The 14366-nt window shown below is 42.8% G+C and overlaps 1 protein-coding gene across 1 annotated transcript in view; it reads left to right on the top strand.

Annotated features, from left to right (window-relative positions):
- The window catches only part of HMCN2 (hemicentin 2), a 169408-nt gene that overhangs the window by 74147 nt on the left and 80895 nt on the right, over positions 1–14366 (top strand). Inside the window, exons 22-29 of the mRNA XM_075185190.1 lie at positions 349–514; positions 3576–3703; positions 7503–7775; positions 7880–7963; positions 9326–9517; positions 9603–9733; positions 11120–11267; positions 12636–12762. Of these exons, the coding sequence (XP_075041291.1) occupies positions 349–514; positions 3576–3703; positions 7503–7775; positions 7880–7963; positions 9326–9517; positions 9603–9733; positions 11120–11267; positions 12636–12762 (1249 nt within the window). The remainder of the gene's footprint in view (positions 1–348; positions 515–3575; positions 3704–7502; positions 7776–7879; positions 7964–9325; positions 9518–9602; positions 9734–11119; positions 11268–12635; positions 12763–14366) is intronic.

Here is a 14366-nt window from a genome sequence, read left to right as displayed (position 1 = left end):
TCTCCATTGGTAAATCAAGCCCATTTAGGCCACGCCCCCAATATGTTCAAACTATGCTTATTTAATTTAATGCCACAATCCCTTTTGGCCGTTGAAAATAGGGACTGTCCTGAAAAAAAGCAGGACTGTGGTTAGGTCTAATCTCCATGAGAAAAACCTACCTAGGTGCCATGCTGGCTATTTGTTTCAGAACAGTTTACTTTTTAAGCTATTTGTTCCATCTGTGGGGGCAGTTTTTTTTGTGGAGTTGACCTTTCCACCTGGAGTTTTTTGCAGCTACTCTGATATGTTTCTAACCACGTTTTCCTGACGTCCCTGTAACACTCTCCTTTGTCTCTTTTTACACAGCAAAGCCCAGGATAAGTGTGAACTCATCTCACGACTCAAGCGCTCCCGTCCTGGTGATAGCAGCGCTGGGGACAGACGTCACTTTGCTGTGTGAAGTCCAAGGTGTGCCCCTGCCCGCTGTTTCTTGGAGGAAAGACTCTTTGCCGCTGCCCATTGTCTCTGCCAGGTATGCCGGTCTCGGAGCAATCCGCATTATATGACGTCATTGTCGGCAGTGAAAGAGGAAGAAGATGCGCACGCCAAAGTCTGTGTCTGTGAATTTTATTTTCGTTTGTGCGGGAATGGCGTCAACGTGACACATTGAGGCTTCAAATCGTAGGAAATAGAATTCACTTGCGCTTATTTTGCACCAAATTTTCCACTAAAAATGACCTTAAAAATGACCTTTCTAATAACAGAGCTCTGAAGAAACTGATTCATTAAAGGGTGAAAAGCCTTATTGCAGTAATGGGACTTATTTTGCTTAACCCTATATATGTAGGGTGCTACAACTGGTGATTATATTATTATTGGTAGTGGTAACCCTGTTGGCATGAAGTACTGGGGAGAGCCTATCTATCAAGTACTGCCACGTAACCTGTTCATGTCATCTCTGGAGAGTCTTCACTGCGGCCGCTGAGTATCTGATCTAGAGGATAATCTCCCTGTACAGTGTCTAAAGTGCTTTAATTTCCTCAATTCATATTAATGAGTACATTGTTGAAGTGCTGAAGGGGGTAAGGACATTTCAACTGTGCCAGCTACTTTGATCTGTAAATAATAATTTATTAATGCAGGCAAAACCTTCTATGTACAAGTGTCAGGGAGCTTTTAGCCACCCTGTTCTTATTTGCCAACATTTGAGTACAGATTCCAGACGCACTTTGATGTTTGGCAGGTGAATCTAACGTGTTCTGTGTGGATCGCAGTATACAGGGATGGAACTGTCAGAATGACTTCACCATTGCACAAGGTCATAATATAATCTTTCATTCTATTAAGCCTGCCACCATCCATTGGGCACTAGTTATATACTTGACTAGTTAGTAAAAGGAGTCCAATGGGAAAAAAAATGTCCTCCCCCCCTCCATTTGTTTGATAAAGAGTATTTCCACTATGCTAATTACTCATTGGGCAACGCAATATCTCTTAATCCATCACCTCCACACTTGCAAGCAATCCCCCTGCTTAGGGATGTCATGCAAAGTATGAAGTTTCCTCCCCTGCCCAGTGATGTCAAGCTCACTAGGAAGCTGCTTCCCCTGCCTAGTGATGTCATGCCCACTAGGAAGTTTTCTCCCCTGCCTAGTGATGTCATGCCCACTAGGAAGTTTCCTCCCCTACCTAGTGATGTCATGTCCACTAGGAAGTTTCCTCCCCTGCCTAGTGATGTCATGCCCACTAGGAAGTTTCCTCCCCTGCCTAGTGATGTCATGCCCACTAGGAAGCTGTCTCCCGTGCCTAATGATGTCATGCCCACTAGGATGCTGCCTTCGTGCCTAGTGATGTCATGCACACTAGTAAGCTACCTCCCCTGCCTAGTGATGTCATGCACACTAGTAAGCTACCTCCCCTGCCTATTGATGCCATGCCCACTAAGAAGCTACCTCCCCTGCCTAGTGATATCATGCCCACTAGGGAGTTGCTTCCCCTGCTTAGTAATGTCATGCCCACTAAGACGCTACCGCCCCTGCCTAGTGATGTCATGCCCACTAGGTAGCTGCCTCAGTGCCTAGTGATGTCATACCCACTACGAAGCTACCTCAGCCCAATCCTGTACATCATTTTTAATAAAAGTGCAGCTGTGTATTCTCCGTTGTTGGCAGCAAAGTGATATCAGCAGCTTCAGACTCTGGGAGACGCAAATTTAAATTATTATTTGCAAAATGTAAATGTATATGTTTTGTATATTTGCAAAGTCCTGTTAAATACACCTTGCATAAAATGCGGTCTGCCAATGCACTGCTTTGTCACTGTATGTGTAACACAAAAGGGTATTTTGCGATGTGTAGAGGAAGTGTGTAATGTTATACATGCTTGTATAATACCCATGTTATCTCTGACAGATTAATGCCTCTGGGACATTTCCTGGCTAATCTCATCCTGCTGAGGGAATGCAGATGAAACCTGGATTATCCTCTGAGCTGTCTGTGAATCTTGTAACAGTTTATATCTGACACCTGATTAATAGGCCAGGACACATTTTATATACAGTTTAGATATGGCTCGTGCAATTTAAACAATGTGACTTATACAATATAACAGCTTCTTAAAAATATATTACAATGATGGAAAATCGAAACCCAAAAGTGGTTGATGCATTTTGATTTTTAACGGATTTCTATGGTGTTTGTCTTTCTGTTCTACCTGGGGGGGGAAGCAAATGCTCTAGAAAGTAGTAATTTAATGATCGCAATTGAAGCACCTTCATTTTAATCAAGAGAAAAATGGTTTATTTAATAAAGTAGTTCACATGATGCAACCCCTAGCAACCAATCAGATATTAGCTTTTATTAGTTGGACTATACTAACTAGACTGCCAAAAGGTGTTCTCTGTGTAACCCTGGGTCTGTCTGTGGGCCTAGAGGGGGTGACGTGAGTACAAAGTAGGTATGGACTTGGGAATAGCAGATCAGCGGGAGCAGCTTACAATATGGGCAGATGCAGGGGCAAATGCAGGATTTGTGGAGGGTGGTTTCCAAACCACGCCGCCAGTGGGCGTGACCAGCATGCATGGGGGCGTGGCTATAATTTTAGACAGTGCTTGGCTGCTCTCCAACTCTTCCTGTCCCCATAATATACATGGGCAATGCTGCGTGCACTACTGTTAGGTGCACGCAACTCTCCTATTTCAAGTAGAGCTAGGAGAAGCGGGGGCAGGGTCCAGCCACCTCAATTATACAGTACCCTAGGCTTAGATGGGGGTTTCCAGGCACTGCCCAGGGCCCAGAGCTGCCAGGGGCCCGTCCCACTCATCCTAGTGATGTGCAGAACCAGATTACAAAATGGGGAAGGGGGGTGAATTTACGGACTAATAGCGGAGACCTTACAGCTTCTTGTATGTCTACATGGTCTTATGCCCATGGCTAGGTGTGCACCGATGGTGGTGGGGGGGGGGGGGGGGAGAGAGAAGATACGTTTCCTCTGATTGTTGAGATGATCACATTCATTAAAGTGCTTGGTATCACATATTATATTCATTGTTACCGGTATTTTGTTCTGAGTCATCTATCTATCTATCCCTACAGGTACCACCTGCTCCCATCCGGGTCTCTCAAGTTGTCCCAGCTCAGGGTGATGGACAGCGGATATTACACCTGCTTAGCCTCCAACCTTGCGGGGAACACGTCACTCACTTACAGCCTGGAGGTACAAGGTACATGGTGCACTTGGGGGTTATCTAAATATTCTACAGACATTCTAAATTCACACTGTGGGACTGTTTGGGGATTAGTGCCAGCAGTGTGCCAGTCCCTCCTCGCCTCCTCCAGTCTCTCCTCCATTTATCTGGCAGCCCATGCAGGAGTTAATGAGAACCATGCTTGGTCAGATAACCTCAAGAATAAATATGGTCAGTTGGCACGAGGGCCAAGATTTGCTTCCACATTGAGGTATGCCTTAAGGCTCCTTACCAAGATTTGTTTGTTTGATCTGGAATCTGAGCCAAAGTACACGTGGGACGCATCCCTATTTCCCATTCCCTGAGTCTTTTACATAACAGCTTTTGCTTGGACTTTTTAAAGTGCAAAAATTTACTCTCATCATCACCTAATGGTTTCTTTTGCCCCAATTTGAACCTCAAGATTGTCAACACCTATGATCGGGGGATGGACAGGTTCAAGATGGAACTGTTGAGATCTGTCATCATTGGTATGGAATGGGACAGGTTCATAGTTTCCTTGGACGTCAAGGAGTCTTACTGGCATGTTCCAATCTCAGAAGGTCACAATGCCTTCTCAGGTTTGAGCTCTTGTCCCAACAGTTTCAGTTTGGCTCTCCTGAGTTGCTAAGTTATCTGGATGAACTCTTGATCAAGGCAGAGTCTTTGGCTTTGCTTTGGGTGCATTGCCAAGAGATGGTACTGTTAGGCGTAACGTGGCCTGATGGTCTCGCTCTTTTGGCCAGGTCTGTGGTGCCTGATCTGTTTGTCTTTGGAATGGGTCCTGGGGTCTCAGACAAGTTGGCCTCCTCTTAAGATCGCTGTGTATGAGGCATCTAGGCTCTATGATACTACCAGAGTAATCCAGGCCTCCTAACCCTGTCTGCATCATGTCCCGTATCAGAGCTGGTATCCTCTCCGGTATGAGTTGGGGATGCAGCCGCAGCTAGCGAAGTGTCCGGGTGACCTATTGTGCTGGGTGGCGACTGCTAGCTAGCTTGTAAAATAATGATGCGTTAAATTCTTTCTCCCTCTTTCCCTGTTTTAATGTCACCCTCTACTAACCGATCGTTCAAGCATCTAACTCACAGTATCTTCACTTAGGCAAAAACACTTTGCTCAGTTGCACTAATGCATTGGATTTTCATGTTGTTGTAAACCAGAACGCAATGCCTTCTGGGAGTCTTGGCAGCCATATTGTTGCCGAGATTGGCTCTTTTGAGATCATTAATACAAAAAATAATAAGTGAGGAAAAAGAAAACACAAGGCACTGATTGCAATGTCTGTATATAAGCAGAACGTTTATATTCTTGTTGTGAATTAAAATACACCATAAAATACCAATGTTGGACAACCATCTCCTAGTTTTCAGGGTTGTGATGTGGTTATTAATTTTGACAGTTTAAGTGACTTATCTAAATTAGGGATGTATATATTTAATTTAGCTGAAGGCTCTACAATAAATGAAAGATACTGAGGTAGGTAAGAACCTGTATAAATCTGTTAGTCATTGGGGGTTACACAGAAGCTGAGGGCTGAGGTCCGTGGAGCGTACTGTGCGATTATCACATCATTGCTGAGGGAATAGGATGTTTTTACAAAGGAGGAAAGTGCCAAGGAGAAACCAAAACTATGAAACATCTGGCCTGCGTCCTCCTCCTCCCTCCGTTCCTACACAAACATATCAGCAATAGTCTCCACTTCCTTCAGATGCTGTCACCAGACAATTAACACGTTCCTTTATGAGACCTGGAAACTGTACATGAAACTATCCACCATGGGTACTTGTCATCCCATCTGTTCCTTCAGCATCTACAAGGGTTAAACCTTCCTGCATTGTCTACTGATATCTTGTGTTATTGTAGACTGTTCGGTGACACACAACTCGCAAGCTGCGACACACGCCTAGACACACTCCAGCTTGACATATACAAAGGGCGGAACTTTATCGCAGACTGAACAATTTAAAATAAACACTTAACCTATCTTATTCCATTGTCCCTGCCGTCCAGGATTATCTGTGGAGGAACCTTTTGTGCTGTTTTTACCCTATCAATCATGTGTAATGCAGTGTCATAAGATTGTATAGGGACTACCATCTGGAGTAAATGGCTGCAATTCAGACTGACCAACCAAGGATAACGCACCAGTCAATGGTTTTGGTTTAACTAGTCGCAGCTAGTTTTATTCACCATGTTCAAAGCAAACAAAACAAACAAACACATAAAGTGCCTAGCCTGTCTGGCTTCTTAGTAACGCACTCTCAAGTGAAGGACCTTGTGTCCCGCACATTCAAAACATCAGAACTTACTGGTCACCATTTGCAGTGTCTCTCAGGAGACATCTAACCTCCTCCCTAGGTCTGAGAGAGAGTGAAGAAACTGCCTAGCAGCTTTCTATCAGCACCTTGCTGTTGCAACTACTGATAACCAGCTACTTGCTGCCTGGAAAATCCAAACTGGGCCTTGTAAATGGAGCCCACCCTTGTCTCTCCTTTTATACCCTAGGGACCCTTACCAGATTTTCACGCTCTTTGGGAAGCTCCTCCCACACAAAACATTCTCCCTGGGGTTTTAAAGCATACAAGACAGAAAGCCTGTGACATATACCTCGAATATTAGTCAGGTAGTGCCTCTGTGAGGTCACTGGTTCCTAGCAAATCGATAGGCTGCTAAGTGGTACAGCCCACAAAAGGGACGTCTCAACTATGTGACAGGTCCAAACATAGATGATGGGGCAGTAAACCCAGAATTCCGTGCAAAACATGGAGTTAAAGGTCATAGGCTCAATGATCATGAAATTGTCACCATAAACCTGAGACCCCCGAGATGCTTCTAATACTGGTGTAATTCTGTGGAAGTTCCTAGATGTAGTTACATAGTTAAGGTTGAAATAATACACCAGTCCATCAAGTTCAACCTATTTTAGATCTCCTGCGATCCCTCTATTATATTTGAAATTGATCCAGATAAAGCAACCGCTTATCTGTTTCAGTCAGAAAAAAATCCCTCCTGACCCAATATTACAGTCCTATTTTCTCCCTGGTTCCACTACTGTTCTTCAGTTTAACGGTCGTAACACTAGATACACTTTTCTGCTAAAAAATTGTCTAACCCTTTCTAAACATATCAATTGAATCTGCCATCACAACCTTCCCTGGCAGTGAATTCCATATCTTGACTGCCCTTACTGTAAAGAACCCCTTCCTTTGCTGGTTGTGAAACTTCCTCTCCTCTAACCTTAGTTATTCATTCTTCACAAGGAAGTACATTAAGGATTCTCGGTAACTTCAAGATATTTTAAGACCATCCAAGACCACTTTTTTTGAGTGGACTCTAAACCATTTCTGTATAAAAACCTTCAAGTGTGTTCATTTGTGATGAAGCTGCAGACGGTGGATAGAGTTAATGTAGGACTGTAGGCTCTGGCTGGCCTCCGCTCACGCTTTCTCCACTGAATTACAGTGTAGGAGAAGTGGCCTCCTTGGGGATTTCTTCCATAACAAATGCAACTTCCCGCAGACTCTGCCTGTGTATATCAGAGGGAGGTGCTGACGGCATCCGGTTACTGACCCAGACAGGGAGAGCAGGTGCTGCGGAGGCTGCCAGCCATAACTGGATCCATTGTGTACAGACACCTAACCGCAGCACCCCCATATTTTCACCCTCCCCATTTGTATTGATTCGGGAATTAACCCTTTTTTTTGTACAGAGACACCAATGGCAAATTAAGAAAAGATTCTGTTTTAATTGCACACAAACTAGTTGTATTAAACGTCTGTTGTTTTGGTTACAGTTCCGCCACGTCTTCACCCTGGACCCAAGGTCCTGAAGACTCTTCTGGGGCGCTCGCTGGCTCTGCCCTGCGTAGCCCACGGTGACCCAATGCCGAGGCTCAGTTGGTATAAAAACGGTGTAGCCATGAGGGTAGGAGACCAGGACTCCTTGCAAGGACCCGATGGCACCATCAGTGTCCTGGAGATACAGCTCTCCGATTCCGGGACATACCGGTGTGTGGCCACCAGCAGTGCTGGTGAAGACTCGCTGGAGTTCCGTCTGGAAGTTTTGGGTGCGTATCGCCCAGTAATCGACCCCTTCCCTATCAATAAACACGTACCACGTACCTGGGATAATGTGGCTTCTGTTGCTAACGTGACGGCTTTGTCTTCCCAGAGCCGCCAAACTTTAAGGACAGTTCAGATGTTCTATTGGAGCAAACGGCCCATGAACCGGTAGTCGTGACGTGTCCTGTACAAGGTGAGTCATTGTGGCCTACATTCTTTATCCTTCCACGGCTTCATATTTGAAGCACAAGGTAATGACATTGAAATGACCTCTGTGATGTGTTACATGTTAAGCAACATAGAGTGTAATTAGGTTGTAGAATAGAAGTAAGACACTTGCAATCTTTGCCCAGGAGCAGAAAGAACTCAGAATACAAATTAAAGGGCGCTATAAATATATATATAGTAATAAACTATCCAGTAGACATGACTTCCCATACTGGTCCCTTCTTTGTTCTTGTTGTCCATGGGGTCCAGCTCAAATGTAGACAACAAATTCCACAATTAGTATTGGGTTTTCTCCACGTAATTATTTGATTGACAGTCCTTTCTCTATTACCAGTGGGGCTGGAGATGTCAATCAACATATGATGTGGTGTGGGAGGCTGAATCCAATTGAAACTATCAATTCTAATTGAATATTATACTTATATTAGGCATAATATTTATTGTTCTAGTAAAAAAGGACTTGCCCTTTAGATATTTCAATTGGCAAGTATTGTTACTAACCTTGGTAATCTGGCAATAGGAAATAGAGTAGAAATGGATGACACCAGAGGTCTATGGCAATGTGTACTGACAGACTGTCTTACTGGGTATAAGACATTTATTTTATATAATGGTTCCTAACAGAGTCAGTAAGGGTATTTCACTTTTACTCAAACAATGACACATCCCCCCATAGAGGGGGATTCAATTCCCCCCGAAGTAGCGCAGCGTTAAACCTATTACCGTTATTACTTTAAATTTAACTCGGCTTTCTGCTCGCAGCTCAGGTTGCTGCAAGCAAAAAGCCGGCGTTGAAACTACCATAATAACTGTATTCAAGTGCACTATTACCGTATTAACGGTAATAGTGCGCAGGCCGCATTACTTTTTACAGTAACACGGCCAACTGAATTCCCCCCCCATAATGTCACTAGACATTTTCGTTCAAGAAGTTAAGAAACAAATATAATACAGTACATACTCACCTGCATTTAGGGGTCTGTTACTGGAAGCAGGGAACATAATGTTGGGTTAGATTATACAATCTGTTCAGGAAGAAACTCAAAGGGGGACTTCCTGCTCTCTGTTTCTGTACTTGCAATATTTACAGATCTGCATCAATTATAATAAATTGTGCAGTATAAAATAGATATGATTAATCAAAATGGGCTTTTTTTACACAATACCACTAGCACTATTTCCAAGTGACTACTACTACTAAGAGTTATGATGCTTTGGGGTTGATGCCTTGCAAAAGCTGTTACAGGAAATTGAATTCACCAATGTTGTCACAGAAACACTAAGATCAGCATCTAATTTTCCCTGACTTTGTGCTTAACCCCTACAGGGACTCCCATGCCTTTGATTCGCTGGTTAAAGAATGGAATGATGCTTAGCGGTAGCTTACCAGGAGTGACTCAGTTGGGTAATGGCTCTTTACTGATTGAATCACCGGTACCCAATCACAGTGGAGACTACATATGTTTGGCAACAAATGATGCCGGCTCGGCAAGGAGGAAGACTAAGCTGGTGGTGTACGGTGAGAAACAAATTCCGAAGAGGCCTCTGATACCGTGTAACTTTGTGTTCTGAATGGACTAATCCTCATCTCATTCCCTTCTCAGCCCCACCCAGGATTCTGGAGAATGGACAAGCCCAAAACATCTCGTTGATGGCCAATCAGCCATTGATTTTGGGTTGTGAAGTAAGCGGTGTTCCCATCCCGACGGTAACTTGGACCAAAGAAGACAAAATAGTAAGTGTGAAGAAATGGTTATTCATTTGTTTTCGTTTATTTATGTCCGTAGCATCTTTTACACCAATGGCGTGTAAACGCAGTTGGTTTTTTTTTCCGATTTCGATTTATTCGATTTAGGGCATGAAAACTGTGTTAGCCTAAAAGTTCAAGCTAATGGGCCACATTGTTCAACACAGTGTTAAAAATACTGCATACGGCAGATTTGATGTGGTGATGTGTTAAAATTATAATTGACTGTATAGACGCTACATTAATAAAAAACTGTTAGACACAAGGCATTACAAGAGAACGCAGGTCGCTTCCTTTTTTCAGAGCTGAACCCCATTAACATGCAGCACAGAAGCCCCCAAATGCATTATTAACGTTATAATTATTATTACCATTAATTTATATAGCGCCACTAATTCCACAGCGCTCTACAGAGAACTCACTCACATCAGTCCCTGCCCCATTGGAGCTTACAGTCTAAATTCCCTAATACACAGACACACACACAGACACACAGACTAGGGTCAATTTGTTAGCAGCCAATTAACCTACCAGTATGTTTTTTGGAGTGTGGGAGGAAACTGGAGCACCCGGAAGAAACCCACGCAAACACAGGGAGAACATATAAACTCCTCACAGATAAGGCCATGGTCGGGAATTGAACTCATGACCCCAGTGCTGTAAGGCAGAAGTGCTAACCACTGAGCCACCATGCTGTCACATGTTATGTAAAAAACACATAACTATAACATGCGTGTTTTAAATTATTGGTGTCCTTGAACAATATATTTGGAGATGGGAGGAAGAAGTTGCAGTCACCTGTAAGCTCACATTTAACTAAAGAAATAAAAATACTGTACTAAATGAATCTTATAAAGTCAGTTGAAACGCCAGGGGCAAACGCAGGATTTGTAGAGGGGGGTTTCCACACCACGTGACCAGCATGCATGGGGGTGTGGCTATAATATTAGACAGTGATTGGCTGCTCTCCAACTCTTCCTATCCCTATAATATACATGGGCAATGCTGCGTACACTACTGTTAGGTGTACGCAGCTCTCCCTTTTCAAGCGGAGCCATGTGAAGTGGGTCAGGGTCCAGCCACCTCAATTATACAGTGCCCCAGGCTTGGATGGGGGGTTTCCAGGCACTAGAAACCCCCCCCCCCCCCCCCCCCCCCCCCATCGGTTTGCCTATGAACGTTTTACACATATCTCTGAAAGCTGTAATGTGCAATTACATATGGACTGTACATAGTTCTGGAGCTATGACTGCCTGAGGAATAGAAAAAAAAAAGTTCAGCTATGTTAAGTTCCTAATACATTGGCAGGATGCATTGTTATCAATTTAGTTTCAGCCCAAAATAAATGTCCATAATTTGTTTCCCTTTTATTAGCTCACGGAGGCAGCAGGGGTTAGCCTTCAGTCTGCCGGTCAGTCTCTCCGCTTCCACCGGCTACGAAAGGACGATTCAGGCTCCTACACATGCAAAGCTGTGAACCGCGTTGGAGAAGCCCAACGCACCTATAATGTCATGGTACTTGGTGAGTACTGACGATGGTGCGCTCGTAACCGGGGCCACTCGAGGCCTCTGTCTCAGTCTGCCCAGTAAAGGGGAGTCATTTAAAAATCTTCTTAATGCAAAAAGTCTAAATTACTAGTGTTTTCCTTGTGGGTCTAATAATTCTTGAAATTGCAATATTTGTTTTTTAATGTGCTCACATATAAATGTCTATGGTAGTGTGTATAAGAGATAAGTAGGCACTGTTTCAGTTTCCACGCGGCAGGATAGTTCGGCACAGTCCTAGTTACTGGTACCAGTCACTTCCCCACATTCTAACCATATTGTTAGAGATCTGGGGGTAAATGTATCAAGCTGAGAGTTTTACGGCGGGTTTGAAAAACCAATCAGATTCTAGCTATCATTTATTTAGTACATTCTACAAAATGACAGCTAGAATCTGAATGGTTGCTATAGGCAACATCTCCACTTTTCAAACCTGACGGAAAACTCTCAGCTTGATACATTTACCCCCTGGTGAGTTTTAAATATTTCTTACATTGTATAATTTATGATTCTATATTATTACATTCTTTATAGATCGCACCGACCATTTACATGTATCCGCTTCCTTCCTTCCCTACGATAGCAGACCTACCTTATTGCCAGTAACACTACATGCAAATCATTTATTTATATGTAGCCGTAGATTACATATCACCTGACTTATATAACATTCATGAAAACTGTCATCGTAAGAACAGGTACATCGGTACAGATAAGAATATTAAAATAAATGCTTGGATGCCATTAACAGAACAAACCGCATGACATACAGAAAACCATTCGGCAACTAAGATTGATTAATTAGAATGAGCAGACGAGCCATAGTCTCTGTATTCTTGTTTGGTGAAAATAAAAGTTAACTGCAAATGGTTTTATTCCTCTTTGTAACTCACAGTAAACCAGACAATCATTGTTTTCGGTTTTAAAATCCTTGTTGTGGTTTCATAATGTCCGAGCAATTAATATATTGCAACAAGATGCTAAGGAGTTAAAATGGGGGGCTTTTATTTATTTATTTATGTACTTGTTTATTTAACATTTTATACCATAAATGACTATCACGTTTTTATACTACAAATGACTGTCAGCTTATTAAAAAAAACATATTCCAGTGTCTATGAAGAAACAACTCTCAGAAATGATGTGCCAATCAAAAAAACATTGTTCATCTTGAATATTCTTATCTGCTTGGCTCATCATCACTAAATATATATATATTACATTACTCTTATCACACAAGATATTTCCAGCATCTAAAAAACGTGTAAATTAAAGGAAATTGTAGGATGTTAGACCATATTTCTCTATTGGTCGTGTAATATAATGATTATCTTCTAATTTGCAGTCCCTCCGACAATTTACGGAGCTGGGTCTCTCCAGGATTTGACGGCCAGAGAGGGGGCAGAGGTTGAGCTGCACTGCAGGACGTCGGGGCTGCCGAAGCCCCAAGTGGAGTGGACGAAGGACGGACAGTAAGTTTATCGCTGAGCTCCGTAGAGAGCGCTGACACTGAACATTCTAAACCCGGGGTAGGCAACCTGCGGCTCTCCAGGTGTTGTGAAACTACAAATCCCAGCATGCCTTGCCACCTATCTGCTGGTTATCTACTGCCAAAGCATTCTGGGACTTGTGGTTTCACAAACACCTTGAGAGCCGCAGGTTGCCTGCCCCTGTTCTAAACAGATGAAAGCGGAGATCCACTTGGGTCACCTAGTGGTGAGCTAGTGAAAATGCAAGCCTGTGGGCAAATCCCATCTCGGGGCTTATTTATTTATGCAAAATAGCCCTGTCTGTGTTGATGCTCAATAAATAAAAATAAAAAAATACTCTTCTGGCCTGTGGGCAGTGGAGATGTATTAACAAGACACTTCCTGAGCATGGCTGACTTCATTGATTGGAGTCCGTTCCAGTACTGGAAGGGTTAACAGATAAAGATCAGATCCCCGTTTCCAGAGATCTTTGCAGTGTTATTATGATCCACATCTGTGTATATTTATCATCTGCTTCCCATGATGGAGGGGAGGGGGGGTCTCTCCTCTCTTTCACGATAACCTGTTCTCACTCATTAAGGTGTCATTAAAGAGGTGAAGCAGACGGCCTGTGTTGTCCGATCACATCCTCTGCGTGCTGAGATTACACATGGCAGGTGTAGACTGCACTGTAGACCATTACTAATGCGGAGATAGACAATGATCTCAGCATCCTGCGGCTCTATCAGTTCTTCTCTCCTCCAACGACACTTTCCTCATTGTGAATGTCTCACTGATCGGCTTCACCAACGTTGATTGTTCTAGTCCTGAGTGTTAGAAACCAGCAGCTTTCAAAGTGTGCCCAAAAGCACGAGAGATAACTGTCTGCATGGTGCCTGTTTTTATTGATGTCATACATTATTTTCTACACTTCTACAAGCAGCAAAATAGTGACATATGCACTCAAATGCTGACTATCTTTATATATATATATATATATATATATATATATATATATATATATATATATATATATATATATATAATATTATATATCTATAATGTTAACAATCAGCCATTTAATAGAAATGCATTATATATATATATATATATATATATATATATATATATATATATATATAATGCATTTCTATTAAATGGCTGATTGTTAACATTATAGAATGCTTGTAAAACAACTTTGGAATGAACAGAACGTCCTTACAAATGAACACTTGACAAATAGAATGTTCGTGTAACCGTGGACACAGTCTATACCAGGCCTGGCCAACCTGTGGCTCTCCAGGTGCTGTGAAACTACAAGCCCCAGCATGCTTTGCCAGCCAACAGCTAGCAGATAGCTGGCAAGGTGAACTGGTACTTGTAGTTTCACAACACGTTGAAAGTCCCATGGCTTGGCCAGGTGTGGTCTATATAGTCTGCTTCAACATACAAAATTCTCCTTTGTTAACGTCTCATGCAGATCCAACAATTAAAATCTATCCATTACCTGGACACAGTGAGGGCAGCAGTATTGTTGTCTAAATCAAAATTCATGAGAATCCAGCCTGTTATTACACTGAGAACTAGATATTCTTATGGGTATGGAT

Source organism: Mixophyes fleayi, chromosome 9 (genome assembly GCF_038048845.1).
Source record: "Mixophyes fleayi isolate aMixFle1 chromosome 9, aMixFle1.hap1, whole genome shotgun sequence".
Classification (NCBI taxonomy): domain Eukaryota; kingdom Metazoa; phylum Chordata; class Amphibia; order Anura; family Limnodynastidae; genus Mixophyes; species Mixophyes fleayi.
This window is presented reverse-complemented; position numbering and strand designations above follow the sequence as displayed.